We start from the raw sequence: 14,062 nt of genomic DNA on the forward strand, positions 1-14,062 counted from the left end.
GAGTAAGAACTAACTCTGGCCCACCTGGGCAGAGAGCCTTGGTCCTGTCCTTTAGGTTGGGGCAGCAGGGATTGGGCTCTGCGGGTGCTGAGTTTGCCCCAAACTAGCGAACAGGAGATTGGAGAAGGAGGCTGGGCGTTGCATAGGAAACAAGCTTTGTTTCCTGTGTTCCATTATTTTTTTGTCTCTAACTTCAAGTTTCTGATCTTGTCTCTTCGGTAAGCAGCAAATTAACAGGAGGTGGCACTGCTGTTCCGGAAAAAGAGCAGACGTGACAGTCCTGGGGCCAGCACCTCACTCCGGGAAAGGAGTGCCTGGTGGCTGAAGTGCTTCCTCCCCGTTTACCTTTGGCACCCGAGCATCCCTTTCGCCACTCTCCTTTGTCCATTTTTACCTCGTTTGCTCTGGACGGTTTCCCTTGTTTATTTTTTTCTCCACTCCTACAGTTCCTGTGGATGAAGCTGTTTCCATTCACTCACTGTCCCTGACACACCCTTCCTTTGAAAACAAACATGGGGGTTGAGAGCCTGGAGCAAGAAAGATGGAGCAGCCTATTGCCAGCTAACTGGGAGGGACTGGGATCGCCGGCCTCCCTGAGGTGCTGATCTAGGAAAAGATCTAGATCTCACGCTCTGATCTAGGAAAAGAATCCTCCCAGCCCAGGAGTGTACATCTGTGAAAACAAAATTCTGTCTTCTGGGTCAAGGAGGTGGCATCAGGTGGGGGTTGGGGGGAATTGTTCTGGCATTTTTTAAAAAGGCGTGTATAACCCCAGTTAAGAGAAGACATTTTTAAAATTCTTAGATCCCTAAAGTAGTACTAAAATGTGGAGCTCACAAACAATTTAGAGCTGGTCTGGTGGACTTGTGGTCCGAAGACCTGGGTTGTGCCCTGGCCTGGCTTCCCTCTGGCTGTGGAACCACAGGCCTGTAACTTAAGCTTCACTTGGCTCCATTTGGGCAGTCAGGGCCGTGAGACCCCCTTTGCAAGGTGGTTGTGACTGCTGCGTGAGAGAATGTACATGAAGGTGCTTTTCGCAGTATACAATGCACTTGTTAGCAGTGCTTGGCCTTTTCAGTGTAATTAAGTCTGATTATACGCCCTTATCCTGTAGGTTAGAAGGCGCCACGATTTCTCGGCTCACTGCCCTTCATGTCTCCATAGTTTTTCACAGACCTCTGGAACAAAAAGAAATGCCTAATGGCTGAGTGTGGTAGCTCACGCCTGTAATCCCAGCACTTGGGGATGCCCGAGGCAGGAGAATTGCTTGAGCACAGGAGTTTGAGACCAGCCTGGGCAACATGGTGAAACCTGTCTCTACAGAAACTACAAAAGTTAGCCAGGCATGGTAGTGTGTGCCTGTAGTCTCAGCTACTTGGGAGGCTGAGATGGGAGGATCATTTGATCCTGGGAGGCAGAGGTTGCTGTGAGCCGAGATCTGTACCACTGCACTCCAGCCTGGGCAGCAAACCAAGACCCTGTCTGAAAAAAAGAAGAAAAAATGCCTAACGAATGGTTCTGTTTCTTATGTCATTAGCTTCAGACACTAAGTATTACTGTCCTCACAATTCAGTAGCTGCTTAAAAAAATAATATGTGTGTGTGTGGTATGTGACATGTGGAGTAAGGCTGTGTTTCCTGTAACAGTTTTGTTAAATATCCTGTGGCACCTTTGTGAGTTTGCTGGGTTACCCCAGGTAGTAGTCTGGGAACTGTGGCAGTAGATTGTCTTAAGAGTTCCAGAGTGGGGACCTTGACAAGTCCTCACTTAGCCTCCTCTGGAGGCCCAGCCAGGTGAGTGGTTCTCTGCCTTAGTGGCTATTCATACCCATCCTGAAGAAGACCAGGTCTCCCAGTTGACGGGAGTTACTGACTCACAGTCTAGACGAGGATTTGTATTGGGCAGAGCTGACTCGGTAATTCCCTCACCCACTCTCCTCTCAACTCCTTCCCACTGTCCTTGCATTACTCCTGATCTTTTGAAGTACCAGAATCAAATATCTGAAAACTGCCTAAGGGGCTAATCTCCCAGGAATTTGTTGTTGACTGCTGATTATAGGAAGAACTTTGAGGAGCCTGCCAGCAATTGCATGCGGGCAGCACTGCAGGTTGAAATCTTATATTCTTTTTATTGAACACAGACCCAGAACACGGGCAGCTTCTGCAGGATTGCTGCAGAGCACAAGTGTTTCCCATCTGGGCTCCTGGTATATTTGCTGCCCTTCCAAGACTCTGGGATCTGAAAGGAAGATGCTGTTGCTTTTCATAAACAAGCAGCAAAGGGTTGCATTCCTCCTGATATTGAAGGATATTTAGGAGGGTATGTGATGTGGTATGAGATAGGAGCCCCGAGTCCTTTTGCAGCATTGCAAACAGGTTGTTTGTGTGCCTTTGTTGATGCGCTGCTGGCGAGCCCTGACAACTGAGAATTACTCTGCAGAATGAAAGAGCAAACTTGAGCTCTCAGAGCTTAAGCTTGGACTTTTTTTTTTTAATGGACAGAGTTATTTTTTTATAAAAATATGAAATGTTTTTATTTTGTGTTTATTTTTGGCAAATTATTGTAGCAAGATTGAGTATTTTGCAAAAGGAAAAAAAATCACCTAATCCCATGATGCTAACCATACGACCATTTTTTTTTTTTTTTTTGAGACGGAGTTTCACTCTTGTTGCCCAGGCTGAAGTGCAGTGGCATGATCTCAGCTCACTGCGGTCTCCACCTCCTTGGTTCAAGCGATTCTCCTGCCTCAGCCTCTCGAGTAGCTGGGATTACAGGTGTGCACCACCACACCTGGCTAATTTTGTATTTTTCAGTAGAGCCCATCTCTATGGGCTTCTCCATGTTGGTCAGGCTGGTCTTGAACTCCTGACCTCTGGTGATACACCTGCCTCGGCCTCCCAAAGTGCTGGGATTACAAGCGTGAGCTGGGATTACGGGTGCAAGCCACTGCACCCGGCCTCATACAGCCATTTTTATTCTTCTTTTATGTTTGCCTATAATAACATATGTTTTGCATCCAGCTTTGTCTCTATCTATATATAAACATTTTCAATGTTGCTGTACTGTATAATTATAATAGCAATATGACACAAATGAACAGTTAAATACAAACACTGAAGAATTGTATGGCATATGAGGCTGGGCGCAGTGGCTCATGCCTGTAATCCCAGCACTTTGGGAGGCCAAGGCGGGCGAATCACGAGGTCAGGAGATCAAGACCATCCTGGCCAACATAGTGAAACCCCCATCTCTACTAAAAATACAAAAATTAGCCGGACATGGTGGCACGTGCCTGTAATCCCAGCTACTCAGGAGGCTGAGGCAGGAGAATCACTTGAACCAGGGAGTCGGAGGTTGCGGTGAGCCGAGATCACGCCACTGCACTCTAGCCTGGTGACACAGTGAGACTTCGTCTCAAAAAAAAAAAAAGAATTGTATGGTATATGAGTTATATCTCAATAAAGCTGCTGTAAGAAAATTTTTTTTTTTTTTTTTTGAGACAGAGTCTCACTCTGTCACCCAGGCTGGAGTGCAGTGGTGCGATCTCAGCTCACTGCAACCTCCCTCCTGGGGTTCAAGCAATTCTTCTGCCTCAGCCTCCCCAATAGCTGGGACTACAGGTGCACACCACCACGCCTGGCCAATTTTTGTATTTTTTTTAGTAGAGCTGGGATTTCACCATGTTGGCCAAGCTGGTCTCGGACTCCTGACCTCAAATGATCTGCCTGCCTCAGCCTCCCAAAGTGCTGGGATTACAAGCATGAACCATGGTGCTTGGTAAAAAAAAAAAATAAATAATAATAATAATTTTTAAAATATTCCAAATGGAGATTTTTTTAAAAACCCATTGAGATCTACCAACTTTTGTTCTAGTAGTGACACCAGTCATTAGCCCCACGGATTTTCACATCATTTCCCTCATTCTCATATTTTCTTCAGCTATATAAGTTAAATCCAGAAATAAGCACGTTACACTAGCAAAATCTGAATGGCTTTTTATAATTGAATGCTATGTCTGCAGTTTCCCTCTAATGAAGTTCTCTGGTGAACAGGAAATGGGCCATGTGCTTTACTTGGGTCAGAAGGAATAACTCGTTCTTTAAGCTCGTGTTCTTATTGGAAGTCCACATGGTTGTTCCCCCAGGAAGGGAGAAGAGCTGGGTAGAGTTCAGGATTTGGTAGCATTTTTTCTGTGAGTCCCCAGGAAATCTCTAGGCTAAGGACAGGGAGGTAGCACCCACGGTTTGTGTGATTAAGCCTGCAGGACCAACCCTTTCAAACAAGTTAACTCAGATGTGACTCACTGGGGCCCCATGGACTCTAGAGCTGTTTCCCCTGATCGTCATAGCTGAAAGATAATAATTCTGGCTGTCTTCCCTTAAGTCCAGGGTTTTAATACCTGCTTCACTCTGACCTGCTAGAGAATCATTCCTGGAGGGGTGCTTTTCCTTCTTGGTCTTCACTGTTGGCTTACCCAGTGGTTGAACCAACAGCTTCCTAGAAACCGCTACCCTTTGCAGCCTCTTAGTCTAGAGGGAGAAGGTGGGAAGTTGGGAATAACTGGATAACTGGGCTTTTGAGCCAAACAGATTTGGCCTTGAATTTCAACATTGCCATTTATTGGGTGAGCTGCTTCATTATGTTTTACGTCAGTTTACTCGTGTGCAAAATGGAAATAATAATGTCTACCTCATAGGGTTATTGTGAGACTTGAATAGTGTAGGTTAGCTTGTAGTGGGTTCTATGTTTAGGGTGTCATGTGGGGTGCTATGTGAGTGGGAGAGTATATGCTTCATCCTTCCATCATGTTTTATTAGTCCACCTGCCCCTGTGTTCTATCTCCCATACCCTGTAATCTTTTGAGTGCTGATTAGAAGGGAACAGAATTACAGTATGACTCACCCAGGACCAGAGAAGGAAATGGCCCTTGACCATTGCTGGTTTGTGAGCCATCCACCACCCTTCTCTTGGAAGTTGTAATGTGGGCCTTGAACTATTGAGAATGCCCAAGCCTACGTAGCATTTGGCACTTCCCTGCGCTCAACACGATGGATGGTCTTCTTTAGGCTTTTCCTCAACAACACTAGGGTTGCCTTGCACAGCTGGGAGACATGGAATTTCCAGAAGCTCGTGGAGTGGCTGTGCTGGGGAGAACCTACCCCAGCCTGAGGTCTAGGGTTCTAGGGGTTCTAGGGGCCTGCTGGGTGGTAACCGGATCTGAGCAGGAGTCAGAAAGGCAGGCAGGCCATGAAAGTCACTCTTCAAGTGTCACAAGGGAAGGAAATCCAAGCCTGCTTTGGCTTTGTCCTGCCACCTTCCAAGGAAGGCCTCACTACATCATAAGCTGAACACTGCTGGTAGAAGCGCTGGTAGTTGTTGGAAGTTGTGATCTCATGCAAAGGGGAACAATGACCATTATTCTCCCTCTGACCCCTCCTTGGCTCCATTGCACTGCCAGAGGGGCCTTCTTGATGGCAGTTGATCCAAGTAACCTGAAGCCGAGACTCCCAGAAGCCCCACCTCACTCCTGTGGTTCCACAGCCCACAGGGAGCCACCGCGTGTCTGGTACACCCTCCCATCAGCCGTGCAAGCCCCAACATACCTCCTTCCCTTCGGGCCAGATGCCATGGATTGCTAACTGAGGTGTGGCTGGGCCCCTCCTTCCCCATCTGGGACTCATTTTTTTGAAATTATATGATGCAGAGGACTGCCTGTCCTTAGGGATCCAGCACTTCCGACCTTTGTTCTGTATTTTCATCCATGTCTCCTGAAATGCTGCTGTGTGATTTCTGGGTTCGATAGGATTTTGCTCATTTCTATTCCTAACTTTGGAGTTAGGTAAATATTTTCTGGGCTGTGCTTTAAAGATGCTTGCCTTCTTTTTGGCCCTCTAAGTAACTCAGTCCCCTTCCTACCGGTGTCGATGATGACCAGTTTGCATTTCTGCCACCCTGACTTTCAGGGACTGTGAGTATATTTGCCTGAGATGTTGATGTAACTAACTCCTCAGCTTGTCGGCCAGCCTCTCAGATGGAATGCTTTTGTAATTTGGTAGCCATGTAGAGTTGTGTGCCTTCCAGACTTGCATTCTCAACCTCACAAAGCTGTCTCTTTTGTCCTTGTCTGTCTCCAGGCTCCCCCCAACCCCCCAAATATATCAACCTAAAGCACAGAGATACTGTTCTTGTGGGAAGCCTTGAAGGGAAAAAGCCTGTCCTGGCCTCACCACCAAGAGCTTGACTCAGATCCTTGGTGTGAGGCAAACTCTGGACCTAGATACACCCGTTCCTGACACTCTGGGGATAAGACAAAAAGGGAATGGCCCTCTCTGACCATCTTCTGTAACTTTCAAGAAACCAAAAATCTTGAAGTGTCTTGAATCAAATGTAGATTGTACTTGGAATAATCGGATAACAAAAGTCCCCCTTGGAAATAGCTCCCTGCATTTACATTGAAGTCTAGTTGGTTGTAACATGTTCCATGTAACAACATCAGGAGCCGTGCTGAGCCACGTGGGCTTTGTAAATGTAGCCAGATTTTTCAAATAGAGAAACTGTTTCCCTTCCTCCTCCCTACCTTGTCTTCAGTCTACAAGGCCAGTTCTATAGCCGGCTTAATAAGTCTTGGCAAACTCCTGTTTCACCCATTCCTATAGAAACCTTCTGTGGTTGGGGCCGGGCGCAGTGGCTCACGCCTGTAATCTCAGCACTTTGGGAGGCTGAGGCAGGCAGATCACGAGATCAGGAGATCGAGACCATCCTGGCTAACAAGGTGAAACCCCGTCTCTACTAAAAATACAAAAATTAGCCAGGCGTGGTGGCGGGCGCCTGTAGTCCCAGCTACTCTGGAGGTTGAGGAAGGAGAATGGCGTGAACCCTGGAGGCGGAGCTTGCAGTGAGCCGAGATTGCGCCACTGCACTCCAGCCTGGGCAACAGAGCGGGACTCCATCTCAGGAAAAAAAAAAAAAAAAAAAAGAAAGAAAAAAAGAAACCTTCTGTGGTTGGGAGCAGAGCCTTCCCGTCAGCAAGTGGTCTAAGCAAAGGCAACCCCAGTGTGTCCCAGAGGGCCCCACCAACTTCCGCCCATTTTTCTGATAAATTGAGTGTTTCCATTCCCAGGCAGGCAGTGTGCCCACAGCAGTGGCTCAGTCCTGGCCGACAGGATACAACTAAAGGAAATGTGCTAGCAATGGGCTTTCTCCAGGGCTCTCCGGTGGGGGTGGCTGGCATCTGGCCTCTGGGGTGGGATGTTCCCATGCAGCATTGGGTTTGGAGGCTTCGCTGAGCTGTTGACAGCTCTCACTCCTAGCCCCCAACCATGTCTCTGTCAAACCAACATCATTTTATTCTAGAACTTGGAGGTATTTTATAAAGGTAATCCAGCATTGTTGCTTTCTTGGCAACCTGAAGTGACTCACATTGATCTCAGAAAACCTTGTTTTGACTATTACTTTGATGCCCCCACAAGAGGGTTTCTGGAGGATGGCATAGCAGTTGTTCTGAAGCAGCTGTATTGCCTGATGGTTAAGAGCACAGTTTCGTGGGACTGTTGTGAAAAATGAGATTCTTAATTGAAGAGCTTAGCATAATACCTAAACTTATTCCCCTAGATTGAGTTTTCATATTTTATCCTCAATGCTTGGCCCATTGCTTGGTGTATAAATCATGCTCAATAAATTATCTGTGGAAAAAATAAATGAATTAACTATACAGTAATTCTTTTTGTCTTAGGATTTAGGAGCATTAGGCCCAGTGTTCAGAAAGAGGATGCAGGGCCAGATGTGGTGGCTCACACCTGTAATCCCAGCATTTTGGGAGGCTGTGGCAGGAGGATTGCTTGAGCCTACGAGTTCAAGAGCAGCCTGGGCAACATAGTGAGACTCCATCTCTACAAAAAATTAAAAAATTAGCCAGTCATGGTGGTGCATGCCTGTAATCCCAGCTACTTGGGAGGCTGAGGCAAGAGAATTGCTTGAGCCCAGGAGGTCAAGGCTGCAATGAGCTATGATTGCGCCAGTGTACTCCAGCCTGTGTGACAGAGTGAGACCCCGTCTCAGGAAAAAAAAAAAAAAAAAAAAAAAAGATGATGCAGAAAGATGCACAAAGAATTGGGTTTGAAATTTTTTTGTAATTCAGCGTTGGTGTCCCCTCCCCACCTTCTCCTGCCCCTTGGCAGACTTTTATTGCAAGCCTAGCCCTTTTGTTAGCTGCTCTTCTGCTGCCTGTCCGTCTGACATTTCTAGTGAATCTACACATGAAACTCACTGTGGAGTTGACCAGGCTGGGAGTCTGAAGTTAAAACATAACAGCTGAAGGTAGGTGTGGAACCTAAACTTGACAGAAGACAAACTGACAGTGTTTGGTGTGTGTGTGTGTGACAGAGAGAGGTCAGTGCTTGAGCACCTTCTGTGGACCGGGCTGACTATTAGACGTGGTGATTTTTGTGAGTACACAGAGTAGAGTAGTTTGTCTTCATCGGCCAGGTGAGCATGAGGGTAGAGGAAGGCTTCCCTGGGCTGGGCTGAGGCCTACACGGGGCTTTCTAGGCAGGAGTGGGGAGAAGGCGATTTCAGGGAGCAGGCATTGCAGAGATCCTGGGTGCAGAAAGGGGAGGAAGAGGCTGAAATGGGCAGCAGGGAATCCTCAAGGCTCGTGGGTCACAGTGAGGATCTGTTTTTAAGGAGCTATTGTGCTCGTGAAGTGAGATCTCATCAGGCCATGGGCTGTCCCAGGTCTGAGAGAATAAAGGTTTGAAAGGAGTCATTTTACTAATCTGCCTCCCTAGCTGCCACGTACTTGTAAGATGCAAGATTACATTGCCCAACAGGAAACCCCCAGTCTGTAGCATTCTTGCCCGTGGCCTCGGGGCTGGCTGCCCTGTGCCCCTGTTCAGAGTGCTTTCTCTGTGCCCGCTGCTCCCGAAGCTGGAAAGAAAACATGACGTTTAGATTTGGTGGGATCTAGATGCTGGTGGCTGCCTTTGTGGAACTCAAGTTTGACACTGGAGCTTTGTGGGGCCGGTTCCAGGAAGGATTGAGGAAGCATTGTTGGCTGTAAATAAACCTCCATTCTCTTACTCAGGACTTGGTACTTCTTTGCTGAGTAAATCCTCCCAGCTCAAATGGCAGCTTGTCCAGTTTCGTGGGTCTATATTGTTGTTACTTCCTTCCTGTGCTCCAGTCAGCTTCATCAATGGCTGGACTTTTGTATTCTCTGCAGGGGGAACCATATTCCAGGTTCTGTAATTCTTGAGAACCGGGCCCCTGCCACTGACCTACAGTTGCATCTTCCAAGTCTCAGTCACAGTTGGTTAAGAAACCAAATTGGCAGGTTGAGATCACTATTCTTCTCCAGGGACAGCCCCCAGTGTGCCGCAGCCGCCTCCTGCTCTGGTTGTTGGGCCTTTAGTCTCCGGTGGGGTCTGGGTGGATGAGGGGTGCAGGCAGAGGAGGAGACCTCGGCTCAGATTGGTGTCCTCCACCAGCTCAGCGTTTAAACCATACTTCCTCTTTCCTCCTTTCTGTTTTCTAACTTGGCTTTTGTTTTTGTCTTTTCGTTTTTCCTTGTATCTTTTTTTTTTTTTTTTTTTTTGGAGACAATCTTGCTCTCTCAGGCTGGAGTGCAGTGGCGCAATCTCGGCTCACTGCAACCTCCACCTCTCAAGTAGCTGGGATTACAGGCATGCACCACCATGCCCAGCTAATTTTTGTATTTTTAGTGGAGAGGAGGTTTTACCATGTTGTCCAGGCTGGTCCCAAACTCCTGGCCTCAAGTGATCTGCGCACCTCAGCCTCCCAATGCGCCCAGCCTGTTTTTCCTTGTGTCTTGATTGGAATTGAATGAGGGGGCTGAAGAGGTGGGCCTAGTCTTTTCTCCCAGGAGCAGCCTTCCTTTCCTAGGTGAGGCGCTTTGTTTTCACCTTCCTTAGGAACTGGGTGAAAAGCCCTCAGCCTGTTCTGGCTGTGTGTTGTTGCTCATGTCTCTGGGCTGTGGGTTCCATGCCCTCTGGCTAATGTAGACAGATGCCTGGTGACTAGACATCCAGGATGAGCTCATTACTTTAACCAACTGAGAATTTCTACCTGAAGGCCAGTGGGTGGATTCATACGAGTCAAGACAGGTGTTTCCTGTGCATTTCAAAACGCTGCTGGCGGGGAAGAGATGAACAGTGCTTTCTTGTTGCTTTTTGCTTGTATCCTCACAGCCCTTCTTTCCGCTTCCTGCCTCTTTAAGGGCATAGTGAGAATCTCCCCCAGAGCAGGTGGTATAACACCAGTGCCTTGAACGACTGGCAGTTTAATAATCGAGCCTTTCTTCCGTCTCCTTAATTCTGTCATTTAAAATATTTCAGTGGGTGAGAGGTGACTTCTATCAATTAAAAGATTTCAATGGGAGGGAGGTGAGGAATGAAAAATTACCTACCGGGTACAGTGTTCACTTTCTGGGTGATGGGTACACTGGGAGCCCAAACCTTACTTATCATTACACAATATATCCATGTAACAGACCTGCACATATACCACCAAATCTAAAATAAAATACTTTTTTTTAAATTATAAAATAAATCGTTCATCACATGTTTTTTCTGACACATGGCTGGCTTCCATGATAACTGTCATGGGTGCTTGGTCCATTTTTCATACTAAATACCTCCTATCTGAGACATGACTGGTAAGAGGGCATCTCTTTAGGCCTGTCCTCCCTGTGGTGGAGGTCGTTATAGAGGCATATCATTACTGTTTGAATAGAGGTCACTTTTATTGGATGAAACTTGATTCAGTGGATGGTTGTGTGTAAATGGTACTAAAAAGCAGCTCTGGGGTATTTCAGGGTCTCCCTGTGTCACCCAGGCTGGAGTGCAGTGGCATGATCATAGCTCACTGCAGCTTTGACCTCCCAGACTCAGGTGATCTCTCCTCAGCCTCCCAAGTAGCTAGGACTACAGGCTGGTCTCAAACTCCTGGACTCAAGCAGTCAGGCCCACCTCAGCTTCTCAAAGTGCTAGGATTACAGGCGTGAGCCACTGCGCCTGACCAAGCGAGCACTTTAGGATCCAGAGAACTTAGGTTGTTGTCTTTCTTCTTCAGGAGAAGCTCGGCACAGTGACAGAGGCACCCAGGGCTCAGCAAGCTCATGGCCCAGCTTGTTGGACTCAGAGGGCAGAAGAATCGCATTCTAAACATGATAAGGTATAGCCAGCAGGAGGCAGATTCCCAGCTTGATTCTCCAGAGCCTTGTAGGTCCCAAGGGTGCCTGTGACACCAATGGGAATCTGAACCAACACAGACTCCACAGTCTTCTTAGGAGACCCTAGTGCAGCAGCGCTGGCCTCCTCCTGAGCGTGCACGCTTATATGGCTTCTGAGCTGGCCAGGCTACTTCATGCATTTGGTTTAATGGGTCCTCGTAAGGCAGGAGAATCTTCTTGAACTTGGAGTTGGGTCTGTTGTCCATTGGTCAGTACTTTGTTCAGAGGCACTGAGGGTGGGAAGGCCCATGGAGCTGGATTCTGCTGCTGGGAAGTTGGGTGGGCCTTGTTTGTGGGCCTCAGGTTCAGGACTGAATGAGAGTCCTCTTGTTGCGAGTTGAGGGTGTACTCTGGGCATGCCATGCCCTTTTTTTGTACTAAGAGGGTAGAAAAGCAAAGACCAGACTAGTTGGCAAATTGGAACCCAACTACCCAGTTTATTTATTTCTTAGGCGTAGAAGGAATAATTTAGGGGGAACTGAAGAGCCAACCTAAAGGAAAAAAATAAAATAAAGGGATAAAATACTTCCTGTGATTTTGCCCCATCATCTCTTTTCTTCCAGAGACGTGACTCAGCAACCTCAGCTGAGCCTGGCAGCACACACACCCCACACTCCTTTCCATCTCCAGGGTCACAAAAGCCACAAGAAGCCACGGGGAGGCTCCTGGCCTCTTACTTTACCTAAGGAGCCCCTGAAGTGGCAAGTGTGTTTCCCTTTGAAGAGCCATTGCATGTTTGGTGACTAACTTCCTGTGGCTTTGGGGTAGACATGGTAGACTCCTCGTGTGGGGATTGGGCCTCTGCAGTTGAGTCCATGAGAAGGGGTGGGTGTGGTATGGTGCGGAGCCTTGGGGAAGGGTGAGTGGGGGCTGGAGGGAGAGTTAACGAATGGTCAGTCCCTGTATGATCAGCCAGCTGGCGGGTGAGGGAGGAGCTGATGTTTTCCTACAATCAGCACCCAGAAAGCTGTTCTCTAGAGGGAAAATGTGAGGGCATTTTACAGTCCCATGTATTGTTACTAACACTCTTGAACACTGGTTTTCTGAGAGTCACTGCTACAAAGGGATTGTTGGTCCCCTGAGAGACTGGCAGTCTCTATAGGGCTGCTGATTTATGACTGCGGCAGTTTCTATAGAGCCGCTGATTTATGACTGCAACCTGAAGTTGGTGTGGCAGTCCTCCAGGCGCGCCTCCCTGCCTGCTCCCAGCTCCTCTTTGCCCACCTGATTGGCAGGGGGCAGTGGCTCGAAGAGATGGGTTGCTAAGCAGCCTGGCCTGGACGTGGTGCCCTGCCAGGTTGAATGAATAGCTGCAGTGTTCTGAGGAATGGGGAATTTGGCCTGTCCCAGCATCAGGAGGGACTTTCTGGAAAGGGGGCTAAGACTGAGTCTAGGTTCAGTGTGGGGAACTGGGTGGCCTTCCTGGCACCTTCCTTTTGGAGCCGTGGCGTGGTGTGCCATGTCTGTGTAAGTGGAGCCTGCGGAGCTCTGCACCTGTCCTCGAAAAGGTCTTGTTGCAGGGTCTTCCTGTCTCATCTCCTCCCTCACTCATCAGCAGGAAAAGACATGGCGTCCAACAACTTTCTGTGAACTCTGCCTCTGCTGTTTTGATGATTAGCACGTGTGGCCCTTGAGATTGTTGATCTAACTGGCTTTGAGGGGCTGGGTGTCAACAACCCAGAAATGGGGGAAACAGGTGTGTTCTTGCCATTTTACACTTGAGACAATGGAGGCAAGGGAAGACTTGTGACGGAGGGCTTGGACCGTGGCTTTCTCAGCGTTGATTTTGGTTTAGATGAAACATTTACTACAGAACAGTGAAATCCAGAAAACGTCTAAGAAGCCTTTGCTCTCAGGTTTCTGCAGGACATGTGGATGTAGCTGTCATGGGACACTGTTTGCATTAGGGATTGGAGGAAGCTTTTCTTTGGAGGGAGTATAAAGCCAGTGTAAAGGGAGCTGAGAGCCAGAGAGAGGCTTCCTTGAGCCTGGGGCCTCTCTGGGATCCCCATTCTGCCGCTTATTAAAGGTTCGCTGCATGCTTGCTCTGAGGTTCCATGAGCTGCCCCTTTATCCTCATGATGAAGCCTCCCTTCTTTGAACTAAAAATAAGAAGAGTATCTTGGGAGCAGCTAGTCTGCATTTTCATCTCGGGAGTCTGCTGTTACAAAGCAGTCACCTCTTGCTTCCTTGGTACCAGCGGTAGAGGTGGTGATGTCTGGGCTGGCCGGGCCCTTGAGCTCTGCACTCCATTCAGGCAAGCTTCCTCAGACCCAGGGGAGAGCAACAGGCAGGGTATACGTTGCCCAGTTGGCTGCAGCAGGCTTGCTGGCTTGTGTTCTCCTCAGTGATGGTGGGTTTGGTCACTGAAAAGGCATGGAGCAGAGACCGGCGTGGGGCTCGGGAGCATCCGGCTGCTGTGATGCGGGAAGAAGAGGGTTCGGAGGCTCGGGGGTGCCAGAGGCCCCTGAAGCATCAGCTTACCCTTAGTGTTCCTGGCAGTGCTTTTACTTTTTCTCCTTCCTTAAAAATCCTGAGTGGTCTCAGTGGAGAGTAGCTGGTTCAGGAGCCCCAGTCTTACCTCCTCGTATTTGTTTCTCTTTTGCAGGATAATACAGAAGCAGAAAAGCGAGACCCCCAGGAACTCGTGGGTGAGTATTGGGGGATCCTGGGGGCGCGTTTCTCAGCCTTGCTCCTAGCAGCCTGGCTTCCAGCCATGCCAGGCCTGCCGCCCCACAGGGCTTCTGTCTGCTGTGAGCACTGTTGTCCCTTTGGCTCCCTCTCAGGGCTTTGGCATTTCCTAGGATGCCCGGG

The 14,062-nt window shown here is 48.4% G+C and overlaps 1 protein-coding gene across 14 annotated transcripts in view; it reads left to right on the plus strand.

Annotated features, from left to right (window-relative positions):
* The window catches only part of SAP30BP (SAP30 binding protein), a 40,612-nt gene that overhangs the window by 12,336 nt on the left and 14,214 nt on the right, over positions 1-14,062 (plus strand). For 6 of the 14 annotated variants that reach the window (XM_001145625.6, XM_016930886.3, XM_009433290.2 and 3 more), the window contains one exon: positions 13,857-13,899. In XM_001145625.6, coding sequence (XP_001145625.1) covers positions 13,857-13,899 — 43 coding nt within the window. Of the gene's footprint in view, positions 1-11,088; positions 11,191-11,811; positions 11,954-13,856; positions 13,900-14,062 lie in introns of all 14 variants that reach the window. The other 8 variants (XM_063799286.1, XM_063799287.1, XM_063799285.1 and 5 more) reach the window with 2 other exon arrangements.

Source organism: Pan troglodytes, chromosome 19 (genome assembly GCF_028858775.2).
Source record: "Pan troglodytes isolate AG18354 chromosome 19, NHGRI_mPanTro3-v2.0_pri, whole genome shotgun sequence".
Taxonomy (NCBI): domain Eukaryota; kingdom Metazoa; phylum Chordata; class Mammalia; order Primates; family Hominidae; genus Pan; species Pan troglodytes.